At 36.7% G+C, this 17916-nt stretch overlaps 1 protein-coding gene across 5 annotated transcripts in view; it reads right to left on the bottom strand.

Moving 5' to 3' along the window:
• Positions 1 to 7024: 7024 nt before the first annotated feature.
• The window catches only part of GAS2L3 (growth arrest specific 2 like 3), a 31705-nt gene continuing 20813 nt past the window's right edge, over positions 7025 to 17916 (bottom strand). For all 5 annotated transcript variants that reach the window (XM_024579365.3, XM_045187184.2, XM_045187185.2 and 2 more), the window contains 4 exons: positions 17482 to 17545; positions 16712 to 16850; positions 12779 to 12886; positions 7025 to 11035 (listed from right to left, as the gene is read on the bottom strand). In XM_024579365.3, coding sequence (XP_024435133.2) covers positions 9731 to 11035; positions 12779 to 12886; positions 16712 to 16850; positions 17482 to 17545 — 1616 coding nt within the window. In that variant the 3' untranslated portion in view covers positions 7025 to 9730. The remainder of the gene's footprint in view (positions 11036 to 12778; positions 12887 to 16711; positions 16851 to 17481; positions 17546 to 17916) is intronic.

Raw genomic sequence — 17916 nt, 5'->3', positions numbered from 1 at the left:
TTCCTGGGATGGGAAGAGGAGGAAGGAGTCGCAAGGATCTCGGCTGAGCCCTGCATTCTGGTGCCCTGCGGCAGCAGGATATACCCTCTGTAGTTCTCATTTATGTGAGCCAATACTTTCTCTTTTGAAACTCAGACTCTTTGGCTTGGATTTTTTCACCATTAGCAGCAAATTGTTTGTTTTCATTGGTTTAATCCCCCAAATAAGAAGTAACATCTCACTTATCCAGTAGGTAAGAGAAAAACTGTTCTGAAATCACTATAATGCAGGGCTGAAAATACTACTAGGTATAGGAGAGACGTAGAAGAGGGAGAGTAACTTCCATCATGACCTGTGGGGGTAGAGAGCCAAGGCTTTTGGCCTTTATTTAGGTTGCACAGGGAAGCCAAGAAAGTTTCTTGAGCAGTGATGTGTCAGGATTCAAGTTGGGCTGTGGACAGGTTATTATGCGCACTGTGGGCCTGCAGAGCCACAGCACTGTACAACTGCAGGGGGGGCACCATTTCCCTAGAATACATAGTGGGTGGTGCTCCCTAGCATTGCACCATGTGCAGCCATGAACCACAGACAGAAGCTGGCAGTGTGAAGAGCTAGGAGAGGCTATTGTCTTCCCGGAGAGTGATGAGAAGGCCATGAACTTAGGCAGGAACAGAGGAAGAGGGATGGATTTGAGACGCATGCTAAAATAATTTGAAAGTTTCGATGTGGGAAGAGGAAGGAATGTCAACAAAAATAGGGGAGTCAGGAGAAAGCGCAGATTTGGTGAAGGTGGAAACTTCCTTTTTACATAAGAGATTTTAGTTAGGAATGGAAGAAGGCCGATCGCTGCTGACAAAGGGTAGCAGAGCTGAAAATAAAGATCTGGAAATCATTCACACAGAAGTGGTATTGGAAACTGCAGTTTGGAATAAATTGCCAACAGAGAAAATATTTGTTAGAAGAAGGCCAAGGAGTGATTTTTACAGAGTAGCTACACGAAAGGGCAGAGGAGGAACACAAGTCATAAAATAGGGGTAAGGAGTAAAAGACCAGGGAATCATGGGAAAAATCAGAAGTATGTCAGGAGGACCAAGAGAAGATTAACAAATAAGGGACCGGCCTTTCTCACACCCTCTTCTCCCTCCACAGGAACCACTGAAGTGTTGGTCATGACAAAACTTCCATCCGCTTGGGTCCCACTACAGTGAGCAAGACCCCAGGGGACTCTGATGGACATCAGAGTCCATCTGATGGACATAGCACAAAAGAGAAGCAGCCTGGGTTGTCATAGCCACGGTGGTTTATTGTTTCTGCACCAAAGCCTAGCCCATCCTGACCAATACATGGTGGGCACTTGGGGATGAGGGAGTCGGGAGAAAAAGAAGAGAAAACGTGTAACAGTGACTTGAGCATGTTTGTAGGATGAAGGGGAAAGCTGGGCAGAGAGAAATTCAAGATGGAAGAGAGGGTATAGTGAGCTGGTCTTGGTTCTGGGGGAGACCAGCGGCTGCATCACAGCTGTGCAGGCACACGGGCATACCACAGGCCAAGCACGCTGGCTATGTGGCCGGCACTCCTAACTATGAGACATTTGAAACAGGCATCCCCGATACATTTTTCTGCCCAATGAATCTCTGCTTCTGGAGAAAGCTAAAGAGCCGATGATCAAGTGAAAAATCTCAGATGAAAAATCACTTGAGATGACTTTTTATCAGGCCTTCTCTACCAAGTGGAAGCATGGGAGAGACATTTCAGTGCCTCAGCTTTGCCATCTGTAAAATAGGGATAATGGAGATGTCTCCTAGAGTGGGAAAAGGTAAATGAGTTACTACCTGTAAAGCATTCAGAACAGCGTCTGGCACAAAATGAGTTCTATTTAAATATGATCTCAGAACCCTTTCAGGTTTTAGGAAGAAGATCCAAATATGGTGATGAAATCTGCTAACAGCTTCTTCCTCCTCCTCTTCCTCATCCTTCTTCCAGCAACCATTTAAAAACTAAAAAGAGTTGACAGGGACAGCAAAGTTCTGCTGTCCTAGGAGGCAAGCAGGCATGGACAGCAATGAGCATATTTAACATCTCCACCAGTTTCAAAGCTAATGTGTTAAATAATCAATTATAATTTATCTTCATCTACCAGGATTTCTTAGGAGGAAAAACAAAGAGGACAGGTAAAAGCCCTTGAACACTTTCAAGGAGTCACTGAAGGTCATATAGGGACAGAATTCCAGGGATAGGAATGATTCTGGATGATAAAATAAACTCTGGGCATCTCAGACTGTGTCTACAAAACACCAAGACTACCAACAGAAAAAGTCAGCCAATCCACAGTTCTGTTTCCATGATTCCCAAGCACTGGTTTGACTGAGTTTTACTGAGCTGGTTAAATCAATAACTTGTGATGACACTGTAGTGTAAGGGTTGGAGTGGCTTCTCTAGGAACTGGGGAGAGAGGGTCTAGAACATTTTATATCTCATTCAGAAAAGAGCTTTGGAAGGCCTCAAATGGGCCAATTCAGGGAAGGCTCACGAGTCTCCTGGTCCAGGGATACAACAAACCTTGCTGACTTAGACGTTACTGATACTCATCCTCAGTAGCACTCAGCAATTGAGCATTCCCAGCCACCAAAGTACTGATTTGGATTTGGGAGGACCGAGGGGACACATGTGCATCACAGTGGTCTCGTGACCTGGAGAGAAGAGGCCAATGCTGGAAATCAATGGCTCCCTCATGCCAGAGACCTCCCCCCGTGGTTCAGACCAATGTCAACCAAATTCTGGACAGTTGGTGGTAAATGACTCTTGTTCTTGAGACTTGAAACAAATACCAGTTTTTCATTTTCTTTTATGGACTCCAATATGAGAAAGCACAAGCAATATGAGAAAATACAAGCTGTTCTTATGAAGGTAATTTATCCCAAGGGTAAAATAATTCACAAAGAAAGAACTGAATGGGGCTACAGTCAAAAAGATCATCATACTGTTAGGTTTCTTTTTTTTAACCAAAAAACGGAACTGCCTTATGACCCACCAACTCTATTTCTGGGAATATATCCAAAGAAATCTGAAACACTAATTCAAAAGAATATATTCACCCCTATGTTCACTGCAGTGTTATTCACAATAGCCATGGTTTGGGGGCAGCCCAAGTGCCCATCAATAGATGAGTGGATAAGACAGTTGTGGTACATTATACAATGGGATACTGCTCGGCCATAAAAAAGAGGGAAATCTTACCTTTTGTGACAGCATGGATGGACCAGGAAAGCATTATGCTCAGTGAAATAAGCCAGTCAGATAAATATAAATACCATATGATTTCACTTACATATGGAATCTAATGAACAAAAATAAACTAACAAGCAAAATAGGAACAGACTCATAAATACAGAGAACAGAATGACAGCTGTCAGAAGGGAGGGGGTATGGGAGCTGGAATTAAGCAAAGAAAAAAAAAACCCCCACTCAGACATAAACAACAGTATGGTGATTACCAGAGGGAAAGGGGGTACAGGGGAGGTAGAAGAGGGTAAAGGGGGGATAAATGGCGATGGAAGGAGACTTGACTTGGGGTGGTGAACACACAACACAGTGTACAGATGATGTCTTATAGAATTGTACACATTAAACCGATGTAATTTCATTAACCAATGTCCACACCCCCTCCTACCCAAAAATTGAATTTAAAAAAAAAGCAGAAAGTACAAACTAGTCAGACTCAGGCAATGTCTTACGCTAAATCTATGCCCCACACGCAGTATGTATAAAAGGGGTTTAATACACACAGGATGATGAAAAAAACACTTGAATGAAGATTGTATCTCCCGGAGAACAGGGACTGGTCATATCACCATATCCCTAGAATATAGCTTAGTCTCTGGCACCGAGTAGGCACCCAGAAAAGGTGTTTACTAGATGAGCAAATGAATGAATTGGCGTTCCACTGCACTGTGGTTGAATCAAAGCAATCACAAATGCTGGGCTGGACCCAGACCCTAGCTAATCTAAGTCTGTATGTTATGTTCTGCGTATGCTCTGACAACCCTGAAAATAAATATTTTAAAGCCAAAACCTGGATAGTAAGTTGGGACATTTCTCACATCCGCTCTGTACAACTGCATCATTCTCTATTGTGTTAATGTAACAAAAGAAATCCGTATCTTTAAAGCCACTCTTATTACCCCTTCTTCTCTCTCTCTCCTCTACAAAATAAGGTCATGTTCTTTGAACTCTACCATGACATTTTCTCAAGAAAAATCCTTTCGCAGTGGGTTGATCAACAATATAACTAGCGGTTCACTGGACACATACTGATGCTTATTTCCATCAGTAAAAGGCTATTTCCTTTCCTTCTTCATTTCCTCCACAAACATTTAGACATTAAATCCAGGAGATGCAATTGTGAACAAGTGAGTCGCGGAGTTCTCATCCTAGGTTTGGTGAGGGATTTAGGTAAGTAAATGGGAAACAGTCTCAGGTGCCATGCAGCGACAGGAATAATGTCAGGTGGGAAGAAAGCACACCGGGGGCACCCAGCCCGGGCTGGAGGGACTGGAAGTTTCAATAGTGAACCAGGTGAAGGAGATGGGGAAGGAGAGGCTCGAGTCAAAAAATAGCACCTCTGCTGCTAGAGTATCCTCTGAAGGCTCCAAATGATTCTCCCTTCTTAAACTGCCCTTTGAGCTTCATTGAATTCAAAGGCTCTACTTTTTTGTAAACTATAAGAATACCTGGGACTTCAAAAATGGCTTTTGCCAATGCTGAAGGTAAATGGAAACGATTGCAAATTTCTGCTTTAAAGGCACGAAGCTTCATTTTACCTCAGTGCTTGGGGTTAGCATTTAAAATGTCCCATTTCACTACTCCAACATGCACCAGTTTGGCCTATTCTTCCGCAGCTGTGTACTGGGCTTCTGAGCACCTGGCACGGTGGGATGAATTACTGCAGGGATCTACATGCCACAGCTTCTCTCACACTTTCAGTGTGAGAGAAATCTATTTATTCCTTTCACAAGAAGCATATGAAACCTGTTCATTTTTTTTAACGGAGGTCCTAGGGCCACCTACAGTCATATCTTTACCAATATCCATTTTCACTGCACTGTCAGGAAATTGATCTTAATTTCTAAAATAAGTATGCCATGCTAGATTTAACTTATTTTTCTCTCATCGTTTATCCAGCAAATTTTATAGAGCGCTATCCTGAGGATTGAATGCTATACTTCATTATTCCAAGAATAATGCTTTGTATATAGTTAAGTGCTTTATAAATGTTAAACTAAAAACATAAAAATACACTAATCTCTAAATATATTCAAGCTTAGAATATTTTAAATAAAGTGTAATTCAAAAACAAATCAAGATTTTTCTCACGATACAAAGTCGGATGTAACATTCCAGTGGATTTTTTCAAAAATGCCAAGATGCTATTTTCTTTATTACATCAACATGAAAAGTAAATCAAGTTTGCGGAAAACTATAAATAGGTAAAAATGAATTTATCCTTTAAATAAAATTCAGTCAATCCTAGTAGATATCTTTATATTTACTGTCAACTGTCTTGAGCATAGTCTCCTCATCTACAATAGTTCATGCATTTGCTAACAAGTATGTACTGAATGCCTACTATGTGCCAGGCACTGGTTTAGGCTTTGGAAACACAGGTGTGAACAAAACAGCTGCAATTCCTGTTTTTGTGGTGCTTATACTCTAATCAAGGTCATAATATTATCACGTAGAATTGTTCAGAAGACTGGATGGGATTGTAATGAAGTGTTTTGTGCGTTGCAAAGTGCTGTAGAAGCCCAAGGTTATTGAATGCGATGACTTACTCCTCTTTTCATCTCCATAACTCAGTAGGTTTTAGAAATGGTGACCTTGAGTAGGCAGTGTTTCAACATTGCCACATCTGACCACTAGAGGGCCTCAAAAGTCATACCCAACATTAATCCATTCCATTTAATATATTCCTTCATTCCAATGTGATAATTTGTGAGGATAGTTTAGCAAAAGACATTTGAGAAAGTTGGTCCTATTGAATAAAGTGTATTATATGAAAGACTAGCCACATAGGGTCAATTATAATAGATAACACATGCCATGCACCAGAAATCATGCAGTATTGTGCTGTTCTTGGCTGAATACAGATAATTAAGAAATATTGTATGTTAATGTTTCATCACTGCAGTCTTTCCAAACAAACCACTTCAGCACCACACATAATTCTTTTAAGATACACCAACATCTACATCGTTTTTAATGGCTGCATGGTCTTTTATTTTACGGTCATACCGATATTAATGATGTGCTATGATTAACATACTCTTAGCTAAATCTCTACATGTATTATTTCCTGAAGACCAAGTCTTACTGTGCTTTTCTACAAGAACAAAAAAGTATGTTTGTAGGATTTACTGGCAAAAGTGTTGTTAATATTTTCCTAATATTCCCCAGTACTCCGTAGTGTGTTTTTAAAATTTTACATTCACAAATGGTTAGGAAAACTTAATAAAATTTTGTCTAAGTGGTGTTTTTATGTTTTCTTTTTGGAAATATCACAGAAAGTACATATTGAATTAACTGCTTTTTATAATTGCTCTGATCGTGAACATAGGAAAAAATAGTATTTCAAGATATTCTCACTGTATTGAACTTGCATTAATACAGAATTATAGAAATTGAAAATTCCTACTACCAGTAGCTTTCTATGAACACAATACTTGTGTGATCAATAGAATTCTGCTTTAATACCTGATAAATTATTTCTATTATCTCAGAGATTAATAAATATGAGTCTAGCCACACTGAGACTAACTTCTAGCAGACACAGTAACTTGGAGATCGAATTCTGTGAACCTAATGGCAAAACCTGGTAATCTCCTGGTGCAGTGACATAAATCCCACAAGCATTAGGAGAATATCTTAAGTAGCAATGAAATTAAAACTATTCTCAAATTATAAATGCTTCATATATGCAATTTCTCATATGAACCAAGTGGTTGGATATTTCAGAACACACAAAAAAGCAAACTGAGAACTTGGTGCATATGTTTACATTTTAATATTTGAGAAAACATGAGTCTGATACAAACAAAGCTCGCACAAGGAATTACACAAAATTGTATTCGGATAGTCAGTATGTGAACTTGGATGTAAGAATGTAGCACAACATCATAACAGCTTGTTATGGAAACCTTTTAAAGAAGCAATAGATTTTTAAATCAGAGATAGAGTAAAGGAACAGTAATTTATTTCTCAAAATATTTCCTGTATTCACTAAGAACTGTAAACTCACTGTGAGGAGAAAAGTTAGAAGTAATCTAATTTATTAAGGCATTTTGAAGATATAAGCGTTAAACACCTAATGTAAAAATAATCATAATTTCATGTTCTTCTGAAGATTAATTTGATGTATTAGTTATGTTAAAAATTTATAGCAAAAAAAACCTTACTCCATTTTTTTTTGAAAATACACATTATTTCTTCCTCTGGTTACTTCAGTAATTTAAGCTTAATATTAACTTACTAAATATCAAACACAAAAATCTTTATAATCTTGCGCTATTATTAAGAGAAATAAAAACTTTCCAACTTCAACAATATATTTTTTAAACCGTGAAAATAATTAGAGACAGTAGTTCTTTAATAGCATTTGAAAATATATTTAAAGAAAGTATCTGTCAGGCATCGTGTATTTCCAAAAAACCTTCATTTTGGAAGGGTAAACCATACATAAATAAAAATTCATTCAACATGAATACAAGCAGAGAAATTTCCTACTGATGAAGAATAAGGCTACTTATAAATGAATTTCCAATTTTTCAAAGAACCATTCTTGGAATTCGTGCCAGCTATATGTGGGATACTTCATTCCTGATGGCTCTCAACACACACTGTGAAATATGCTTGGATTCATAGGTTGGCTGTAATATCATTTACTTTTTTTTAAGTTCTAGAAGTTACTGATACAAAAGTAGTGTTTCTTCTTACAAGGAAATAAACTCCTTAAAGGTAAAATTCTTCCTCTCTGAAACATGCATTAAATATTTCTGATCACTAAAAATATAAAGCCTCCAGCACTTCTTGAACATTGACCTTACTTTCCAAATTGAACATATGATCTCTCTCAATGCCCAGATCAACAGCAGAACTAAACCAAATATTTGGTGAGTGTGTCTTTTAAAAAGAAAAGCATCAGTTATTCCAAAAACCAGCTTGCATATATCCTTATTTTAGCCAGATGACTCAGACAAAAGATCATTTAGTTTTATCCGTTTTCTTGCTTTATAATCTATAGAACATTCAGTCAGCTTAAAATGCTTATTCTGATTGCACATTTGTATAAACCATTACTTTGCTTTACAAAACACATTACAGTTTAAAATAGAGAATCACAAGCCTCAATATTGAATATAATAATCTGTGATAACTGATAATACTGTACAGTTATTAAACATACCCCAAGACTTATGAAAGTAATATTTAACACTTTTTCAAATATCCACAATCTCTTAAAAATCATTTACAAACACCACCTTAAATGGATGGACTCTATGCAGTCATACATGGTCTGGATATGTTCCTTGGAGAATCTGACTATGGGGCAGAAAATGCTACATATATACTGTTACTTGCCATTGCAAAACTGAAGGCAGCATGATTTTATAAAAGAAAATTAATGTAGTTGGAAGAAGCTAATTAAAACTGGTATTGTGCTGTCTAAAGAAAAATAATCACATGATAGAATCTGTATATAGCACCTTTTAATAGAGAATTCTTAGATAAGAATTCTAAGATTCTTTATCACCTTAACTTTAGGATTATTAAAATGTAACTCTGATGTTAAAATATTATATTAATGTAAAAATTCATATCTGCTCTTGTAGGAAATTACATTATTAAAAATATTTTAATATCCTAAAAGCTACTAAATCGGTTTCCCCTTTCACACTGCACAACACCCATCTAAAGTACAAGCTGTAAAGTCTTACAAATAATATGAAAAACCTTGGATTTTACCAAATTTCAGTTGACATTTCACAATACCTCAACTGGCTTTCTTTTTTTAACCAAAAATATTGGTAACAAATTATTACCAATGTTAATAAGCCAGTTAAAAAAATCAGTTCCCTCTGATTTGGAAAGCTTAAAGAAAAGTAGCAATTTTACCAAACCCAGAATAACACCAACCGAATCAGCAGCAGCCACTGGTACTTAGTATTCTTTGATCAGACAATCCCCGCCAGAAAATTAAATTAGGTGCTTTTTGTAAGACAAGTGCCAAACCGTTGGGTTTTTTACTAAAATCAGTAACTAATATTAAGAGCACCACTGTTGCTACTAGCAGGTATGTAACATCTCTATATAAATATAAACCTATACTTAACACATATTCAAAACAAAGCAACTATAGTTAAAGCTCTAGTAGTGTTATTTGACTTTACAGTTCCCTTAAAGGGCAGACATTAATAAAGATTCTATGGACTGAAAATCCGATAAATGTCTATTATTCATAAGAGCCTTGTGGTGAGTTTACCACTGCCTGACTACAAAGGGCACCTTCTAGTGAATTCAGATGCCTAATTCCCATGAGCCCTCTCCTTACCACCCCTACCTCTACCCCAGCCTCCAACCCTTACACTATTGTCCTCAAGGTCTGCACCTATTTGCATAAACACAAACAGAACCTTTTCACATGTGAAACTAACACGTTCATTCTCTTTTCTGTTTTCTTAAAATGGCACAGTTTCATTTACTTTCTAGGTTTCTTACTTCCAGTCATAACAAAATAATGGTCATCGTCTTCCTTTTTCTTTGCAGTAGGTTTTGTATCTCCACTAACTGCTTCCTTATCAGACGAGGGTGGTTTCCTGGTTGAAGCTGGGGTTTTGCCACTTTTTGGAGGTCCTCTGGCTGAATACTGGCTCTTTGTGGCAGTCTGCGCTGCCTTTGATACAGTGTGGGTTTTTGTAGAAGACTGAGGAAGGCTCATGATGGACAGTGGGGTACGACCAGGGGACTTTGAGGAGCTGAATCCTGTCTTCTGGGACGTACTTATATTCTGAGGCTGCTTTTTGGCAACTGAAACTATATTCTTATCTTTTGATACCTGTGCTTTTGCAGGAGCAACTGAGGATACAGAAAGTGGCTGGTTTAAGTTCAAGGCTGACTTAAGCTTCTGTGCCGGCCCTGCCGCTGCCTTTGGGGCTCTATCAGATGGCTGAGACCGTGTTCCTAGACCTGCAGTTATTGTTTTAGAGCTGGACTTAGTCATTTTTGCAGGGGACTGGTCAGAAGAAGGTGTAGGTAGTTTTGGACACTTTGATGATGAATTTAAATGTACAGCTGAATGATACACTGCATTATCCCTAAAAGATACATGATTATGTTTCAAATGCTTTGGTTTGGTTTTTCCAGAACACTTATTTGGCAAACATGTAGACTCAGGCACATCTCTTGATTTCTGGGCTGGAATAAACTTGGCCTTTGGAGTACTGGGTGGTGAGATACATTTTCTTAATGACTCAGATACACAAGGTGTAGTTCTTGATAAGGCTGGTGAAGAAGTGCTTTTACCTCCTGGATTTAAAGAAGCAAGTGAAGGTGATGCACTGTTTGAAGGAGCCTGTGGTTTCTTTGTTATGCCTTTTGAAGATCTGAGTTTGAGATCAGATGATACTGCTGGGGAACTTGGCATTTTAGAACGGACTGACACGGAGCCCAGGTTCCGTCCTTTCGGGGAAGACACTGGCAGCGTCACACCTGGCGGACATACCTGCTTTCCTTTGCTCCTTGTAATCCCAACTGGAGTGCTTGGTTTTGACTTCTCTTTCTGAAACATGCTAACTGCTGACATTGGATTCATCTCAGGAGGCTGAGGTGTTCTGGCAGGTGAATCAGGTACATTTTCGTTAGAAACTCCTTTTTGAAATGCTAGAATTTTTTGCTCTAGTGTAGCAAACTGTAATATTCGACAGGGGTCATATTTTAGCAAAAATCCTTGAAGAGTATCCCAGCCTCCACCAACACGGACCATGACATGTTTTCCATGAAGCATCTTTTCCCCAAAAGAAAGTAAAAAACAAAGGTATAAAACTGTAAGTTTCACAGTTACAATTTACTAGCAGTCACAGTCTGTGACGTCTGTGATCTATGAAATTCAGAGTTGCCAGTACTTTATTATAAATTGACAGTCTCTTCCTTGTATTATTAAAGTAATAAATTTAATCCAATATTAAATCATGCAAATAACAAAACAATACCCTCCAATTTGTAAGGAACATATTTACACACAACTTGCATCCTAAACAATGAAAATTACTAACACACAAAATTGCAAGGGCAATATTGCTCAATAAAGAATCCAGGATTGAAGGAATGAAAGAGAAATGGAGAATTACAGAAAAAAATGCCACATAAAAACAAAAATTATTGTGAAAGATAAAAATGATGAATACATGTACTTTATAATTTAATAAATTACTTTCATATATATTATCAATTTGATCATTTTAAAACTTTGATATAACTTATTACTAGTTCTTCTTTGCAGATGTGAAAACTTTGGCTCTGAGAGATTAAAGAAATAGTCTCAAATCACAAAGCCTGGCCTCGCCTCAAATGCACCAGGCTGCGCCAACCCCGATGGTGCTTCTGTGTGGGTAAGGCACATCCTGAGTCTGCCAGTGGAGACCAAGCTGGATTTCTGCCCACCCCATCCCTGAAACAGGAAAAGCCGCATAACTGGATGAGATTGCCCTGAAAATCTGCACTCTAATTCCATGCTGTGTGCGCTATCACTACACAATGTGGCCTTCGAAAAGAAAGCAAATTTTAAAAAAAGTACATATAATGTTTCTGTGTGATTTGGGTAGGGTGTGGGGAGGTAATGACAATATATGAAACAAAAAAATACAGAGGTTCAAATTATATTTTTAAATACATTCATATTATATTACCAAATTAGAAATAGAACAGCTCGTGCATCAGAAGTAGACAGAAAGCTGAACAGGTGAAACTCCTCTCTCCTTACCAGCAAAGGGGATAATCAGTTGCAGGTTGCAGGGACAAAGAAAGGAAATAAATATGTACAGCCGCATTTTGTATATATACTGATGCTGTGTTGATATAAAAAGGTTTTCTACCTAAGACACAATGTATACATTACTGTAAATTGCAGTGCTTCTATTTCCTTTTCTTATTATGACATTCAATGTCATTTGATGTATTGTTTCCTGTTTTTCTTACTACAATGAAACATTATTTCTTTTTAGAAAATTTGAAAAATGGCCCTGGCTGGTGTAGCTCAGTGGATTGAGCATGGGCCTGTGAACCAAAGCGTTGCCAGTTTGATTCCCAGTCAGGGCACATGCCTGGGTTGCAGGCCAGGTCCCCAATAGGGGGTGAACTAGAGACAGCCATACATTGATGTTTCTCTCCCACTCTTTCTCCCTCCCTTCCCTCTCTTTAAAAATAAATAAATAAAATCTTAAAAAAAAAATTTGAAAAATGGAATGAGTTACCTGAAATATACAAAGATTTTTCCTCCTGATTATATTTGATTTCAAAGTAGTCTTAGCTCTTTGTAGTTAGTTGTTTTGTCATGTTAAAGGTGTTTACCTAAATTTGTTACATATTCATGAAAGCAAGAATTCTGTATTTTTTCTGTACAGTGAAATTCTTTCATTAATAACACCAATTTTTAAAAAAGTAAAAGGGGAGCAAATGGATGTTGGTAAAGCAATAAATCTAATTTCAAAACAAGATCTGTGTGTAAATAGAATGTAAACGGTAGACTTACTCTTATAAAGAGTATTTTGTCCCCTAGTCGGTACCGTCCTTCAGATAAGTATTCAATAGAAAATCGATGAGAACAACTACAAGGAGGGTCTTCAGCAATATGTGTAACCTAAGATTAAAAATAAATAACAATTAGTGCTTGTGACAAAAGTATTTTAACATTAAAATGCAAGGTTATTTGATAGCTAGGAAAATCAAACTCAAAGATAAAAATTTAAAGACAGTGCAACTTTTAATTCTCTTCTTCACTTGCTGAAAAATAGTGAGATTAGACATTAGCTAATGCATTAAAACTTCAGTTAAAAACTAGCAGTGATAAAGTCTTCAGTTTCTTTCTGTTTCTCTCCCCAGTGCCCTCAGACTTGTAGTGCATTCACTGACTACTGGAGAAATTTTGTGAATGTGTACAACAGTAAAGTCAATTCAAAAAACATTCATTAAGCCACATTAATTCATTAAGCTTGAATTATTTTAAGCCCTGGATTAATGTACCTGTGTCAAATCAAAGATACGGCCAGTCAGCCCTGGCTGGGCGGTTCAGTTGGTTGGAGCATTGTCCCGTACACCAAAAACGGTTGTGGGTCAGATTCCCAGTTAGGGCACATACCTAGTTTGTGGGTTCCATCCCTGGAGAGGGTGCATATGGGAAGCAACTGATCTATGTTTCTCTTCATACCAATGTCTCTCTCTCTCTCTCTCTCCCCCCACCCCGGCCTTCTCTTCTTCCCTCCCTCCCTCTCTTTCTAAAACCAATAAACATATCCTTGGATGAGGATTAAAAAATAAAAATAAAATAAAAAAAAAAAGATAGGGCCAGTCAGATAAAGCTTATGTTAAAAACTCTCATTTGTCCCTTAACACTGTGCTAACTTAATATTGTGAGGGAATATCTAGATTTATCCCAAAGCTAATGTTAAAATACACAGACATTTATATCTATTAACCCAAGATTGGGTGAAATTCTAAAAATTTCAGTTCAAGAGGCGTTTTTCTAGAAGCGCTCACTTGTTTAACAGTCTGCTAAAGAGATGAAAGTGAGGGAAAAGCCCTACATCTACACCTCAAGAAGCTCACAGAGTTTTTAATTGCAGCAAGTATCTATAAAATGTAACGACTAGAATAAGTATAAAAAATAAATCCAGGAATTCTATATTTAAAACATGGAAATTAAAATAAATTGGTCAAATGAAAATATCTATTGAGATATGCTTGACTGAAAAAAAAGTCACATATTAGCCACCAAGAAAAATATTTTGTTTTCCTAAAATTGTATTTTTTTAAAAGCCATAAATATTTTTCTCAATTACCTGTCACAGAGTATCAAAACAAATTCATTTCGTTGAATTTATGTATGATATTTAAAAAAGCCTCTTTGGGTATGCCCAGTTTAGCTGACCACTGATCGAAATTAATGACTGTCTTAATTATCTACCCAAAATGAATGAACACATGTAGATTCACCAGGGCCTGCGCAGACGGGTCCACAATTTATCTGCCTACATCATTTGTTTAACAAAATAACATGACCGTAAATAGAACTGAATTTCATAAGCCATTCAATCAAGTTTATCTAATTCACTGCCTGGATATATGTGTACATGTGCACGCATATTCTTACATACACATCCATAAAATGCCTAAAAATAAGTTAAGCTTGGGCAAAGAATTCATAATTGTTAGAACCATATGCACATTAGTTAACCAAAGCAATATGAAGAGAAGTATTTATTCCAATCACTACTTTCAATCCATAAAATTTTCATGTATACAGAACTGCAGTGGTACACTACTTCTTAACAATATTCTAAATAATGAATCAGATAACAATTGTTCCTCATTTTCAACATGACCCCAAGTTCTCTGTAGTTTACATATGCATAGGTGGACACTGAGTATCTTATAACACACATATATTTAGAGAATATGTTCTTTTTTAGTTTTCATAACAAGAATGCAGACAAGAGAACTCACTTATTCTCTTTGTTTAAAATATCCAAATATCATTTATACTCAACAGTACAAATTAGCACCAACCCGTTATCTAAATAAGGAGGGTGGGCCTAAAAGAAGTAAGTGCTATAGATAAGAAATGTTCTCTTCTGGTTTTACATACTGCATGCTTAATATTATAACACTAAAGGAACTAGCTAAAGAAATGAAAAGTCCCTGCAAAGGCACTACCCTACTAGTAAGTACTTCCATTCTCCTTATTCTCATATAGTTTGGCTATATATACATACTTTACACAAAACAAACATTTTTCTCATTGCTACACAGTCTTCAAAATTATCACATAAAGTGATTACTCTGTTAAGATAAAAATCCCAGCTTGAGTAGCCATCGCCCTATTTGAGAGCATGTATGTACAGTGCTCCCAGTTTTTCACCATTATCCACAATAGTGCAATAAGCACTTTAGCCCATGCTTTTTCCTCCCCTCTTCAATTACAAGAAAAATGAGAGAGCAAAATTTTTGTGGCTCTTGATATCCATTTGTCAATTTGTTTTTCAAGTGCACATCATCTGTCATTGCCCATGGCGATCCCTACGTATAGTGTCACCAGAATTTACCAGCACTAGGTCCCGTGATTTCAAAAAATTCTGCTAATGGGGCAAATTGTATATCCAATTTCCTTGATTATCAGCAAGTTTCAACACTGTATTTTCTTCTTGTGTGAACAACAGTCCTTGCCCATTTACCTACTGGAAATGTTTTTCTCATCAAACAGCATATGGCCTTTACATAACAGGGAAATTAACATATCATATTTTCTATTTAATAAAAAATATTTTACAAATGTCTCCTTTTTATTTAATTGTCATTATTTTAAGTTACATGAAATTTAAAATTAGTTTTACTTTTACCTACTACATTATCATTGCATCACATATTGACATTCAGAGTCACCATACAAATCAATAATATAATATATGTAAATACATTTTGGCCTGATACAGTTGTTTAGGTTGGTATTTTCTTAATCTGCCTTTGAAGCCTATCTAAATGCTTTACTACATACTTTTATTATATTAAACAACACAAAGCAACACTGTCTACATACTTATTAGTAATGACTTATTTATTTCTTAAATAATTTTGCATATTAAATACTTTCATAAAATACTATAATCCAAAAAAGACCATGAAATCTAAGCAACAGCCTAAGCAGAAAAAATACTTGATACTTACTTCACCTCCATCACTTGTTATACTATAGCAACTGCAGAAGACCCACGGGCCTAACCAACTGCAATTCTAGCAGCTGCTATCTAGTGACAATCAGGTAACATTAAGGAGACTTTCCAGTTGAGACCCAAGCCTGCATCTATCCTGTCGGGGGGAATGTACCGGAAAACCCCATCAATCTGCTCTCTCAACTTTTCTGCCACCTATATTCCCCAAGTTTCAGTGTCCCCTTTACTTAGACACCTTAGTAATCACCCCAGATTTTCTCCCTCCCTATCAGAATTGGTATTCTTGTCAGTGCTACTTTCTAAATACGTCTTACATTTTTTCCTTTTGCTTTCTTCCCACAACTACTGCTTGAATTCAGGTTCTCATCATTTTATGCCTGGATTATTAGCACAAGACCAATACAACCTCTATGTGACCATGAGAATAATCCTTATAATTTTTAAATTAGATTATGACACTACTATGTTAAAAAAAGAAAAAGAATCAATGAATTCTCATGGCCCATAGTACCCTTCAGGATGGATTGAGCTTTTTTTGCCCCAACATTCCTCAACTCCATTCCTCACCATACACAAGTAACAAAAAGTCACCTTTATCATAGTGCCTTCAACTCACCAGGGAGTGAAAGTCAGTACTAGTGTATATTCTAATTAAGAAACATTTTCTTTTAAATATAGCATCACCTGGGGCAGACTAGGAAACTTACACATCATGGTCAAAAAGTGCAGCAATTACTTACAGCTTCATGCAGCTCTTCGTGTTGACAGCATGATTTGGGGATGCTGATGGAATCTTCAGGCCCAGAAGTATTAAGTAAGGTCTCTTCTAGCTCAATTTCTTTCTCAAGTTTTACTAACACCGGTGGCTCAACCCCATATCTGAAAACCAATTAGGAGATCTCATCATTCGAGTGGAGTCTTACCCAAGCACTCCCTTGCATATTACAATAGGTTATATTTTATTTTTAAATGAAGTCTGTATGACTCTCTTCTCCCAATTGTTTCACTGGGATATCTAGAATGCTTATAAGTGTCCCACAGATTGCCAAAAATTCAGATTATAAACTTCGTATCAGAACATATATTTGGGTTACTAGATGCTCAAGGATTTTGAAAGGCACCTGAAAAGTCAGTGTGTGAGTAAAGACGGGGCTGAGCCAGGTAGGGAGGACACAAGGTGGCCTTCGTATCACTTCCTCTTTGTGTCTAGAGGACTTGCCTTGCCTTGACCGGCTAAAAGACTACATGCTCTTTATTCTTCATCTAAAAATTTTAAGTTACCACTTTTACAGTTTAACATTAAATGAAGGCAGGTTATATGAGCAAGCACATGACTTGGCTCATGCAAACAGAATAAAGTTAAGAAACAGAAAGAAAAAATAGAAAAAATTAAGTTACTTTATTTCAATAAAGTTATTTTCTTTTATTTATAGAAAACAGTGTCCCAGCTAAAATAAAACAGCTTAAAAATATTTATGACATTGAAATTCTGAAATTGTGGAATACATACCTTGACACAATTCGACCAATTTCAAGAAGACAAAGATACACCTGTCTTGGATCTTTGTGTAAAACTGTGAAGGAAAAAAAAAAACACATTTTATGGGGTAAAATTAAATAGAAATATATTTCTGGCATGAAAGAAGTAAAGTAAAAGAATGATGAAGACATTTCTCATTTGGAAACTTAGAAAGGACATTTTGTTTTCTCCACACATTATTGTCGTCCATAAATTTTAAAACAATGGCTAACAAGAAGAGGATGACAACTTACATGCACCCTTATTTGTATAGCATTTTAATTCTAAAAAACTGAAGGCTTAAGTAACATTAAATTATTTATAATTTAGATCTCTCAACAGGAGATACTATTTGAAGAAATATATCACCTCGATTTTACTCCAAAGTATCTTTAGTATAAGAGTATGTGTTAACAGCTTTCTTAA

This window comes from Desmodus rotundus, chromosome 3, assembly GCF_022682495.2.
Source record: "Desmodus rotundus isolate HL8 chromosome 3, HLdesRot8A.1, whole genome shotgun sequence".
NCBI lineage: Eukaryota > Metazoa > Chordata > Mammalia > Chiroptera > Phyllostomidae > Desmodus > Desmodus rotundus.
Note: the sequence above shows the minus strand (reverse complement) of the source record. Positions and strands in the feature narration are given on the sequence as shown.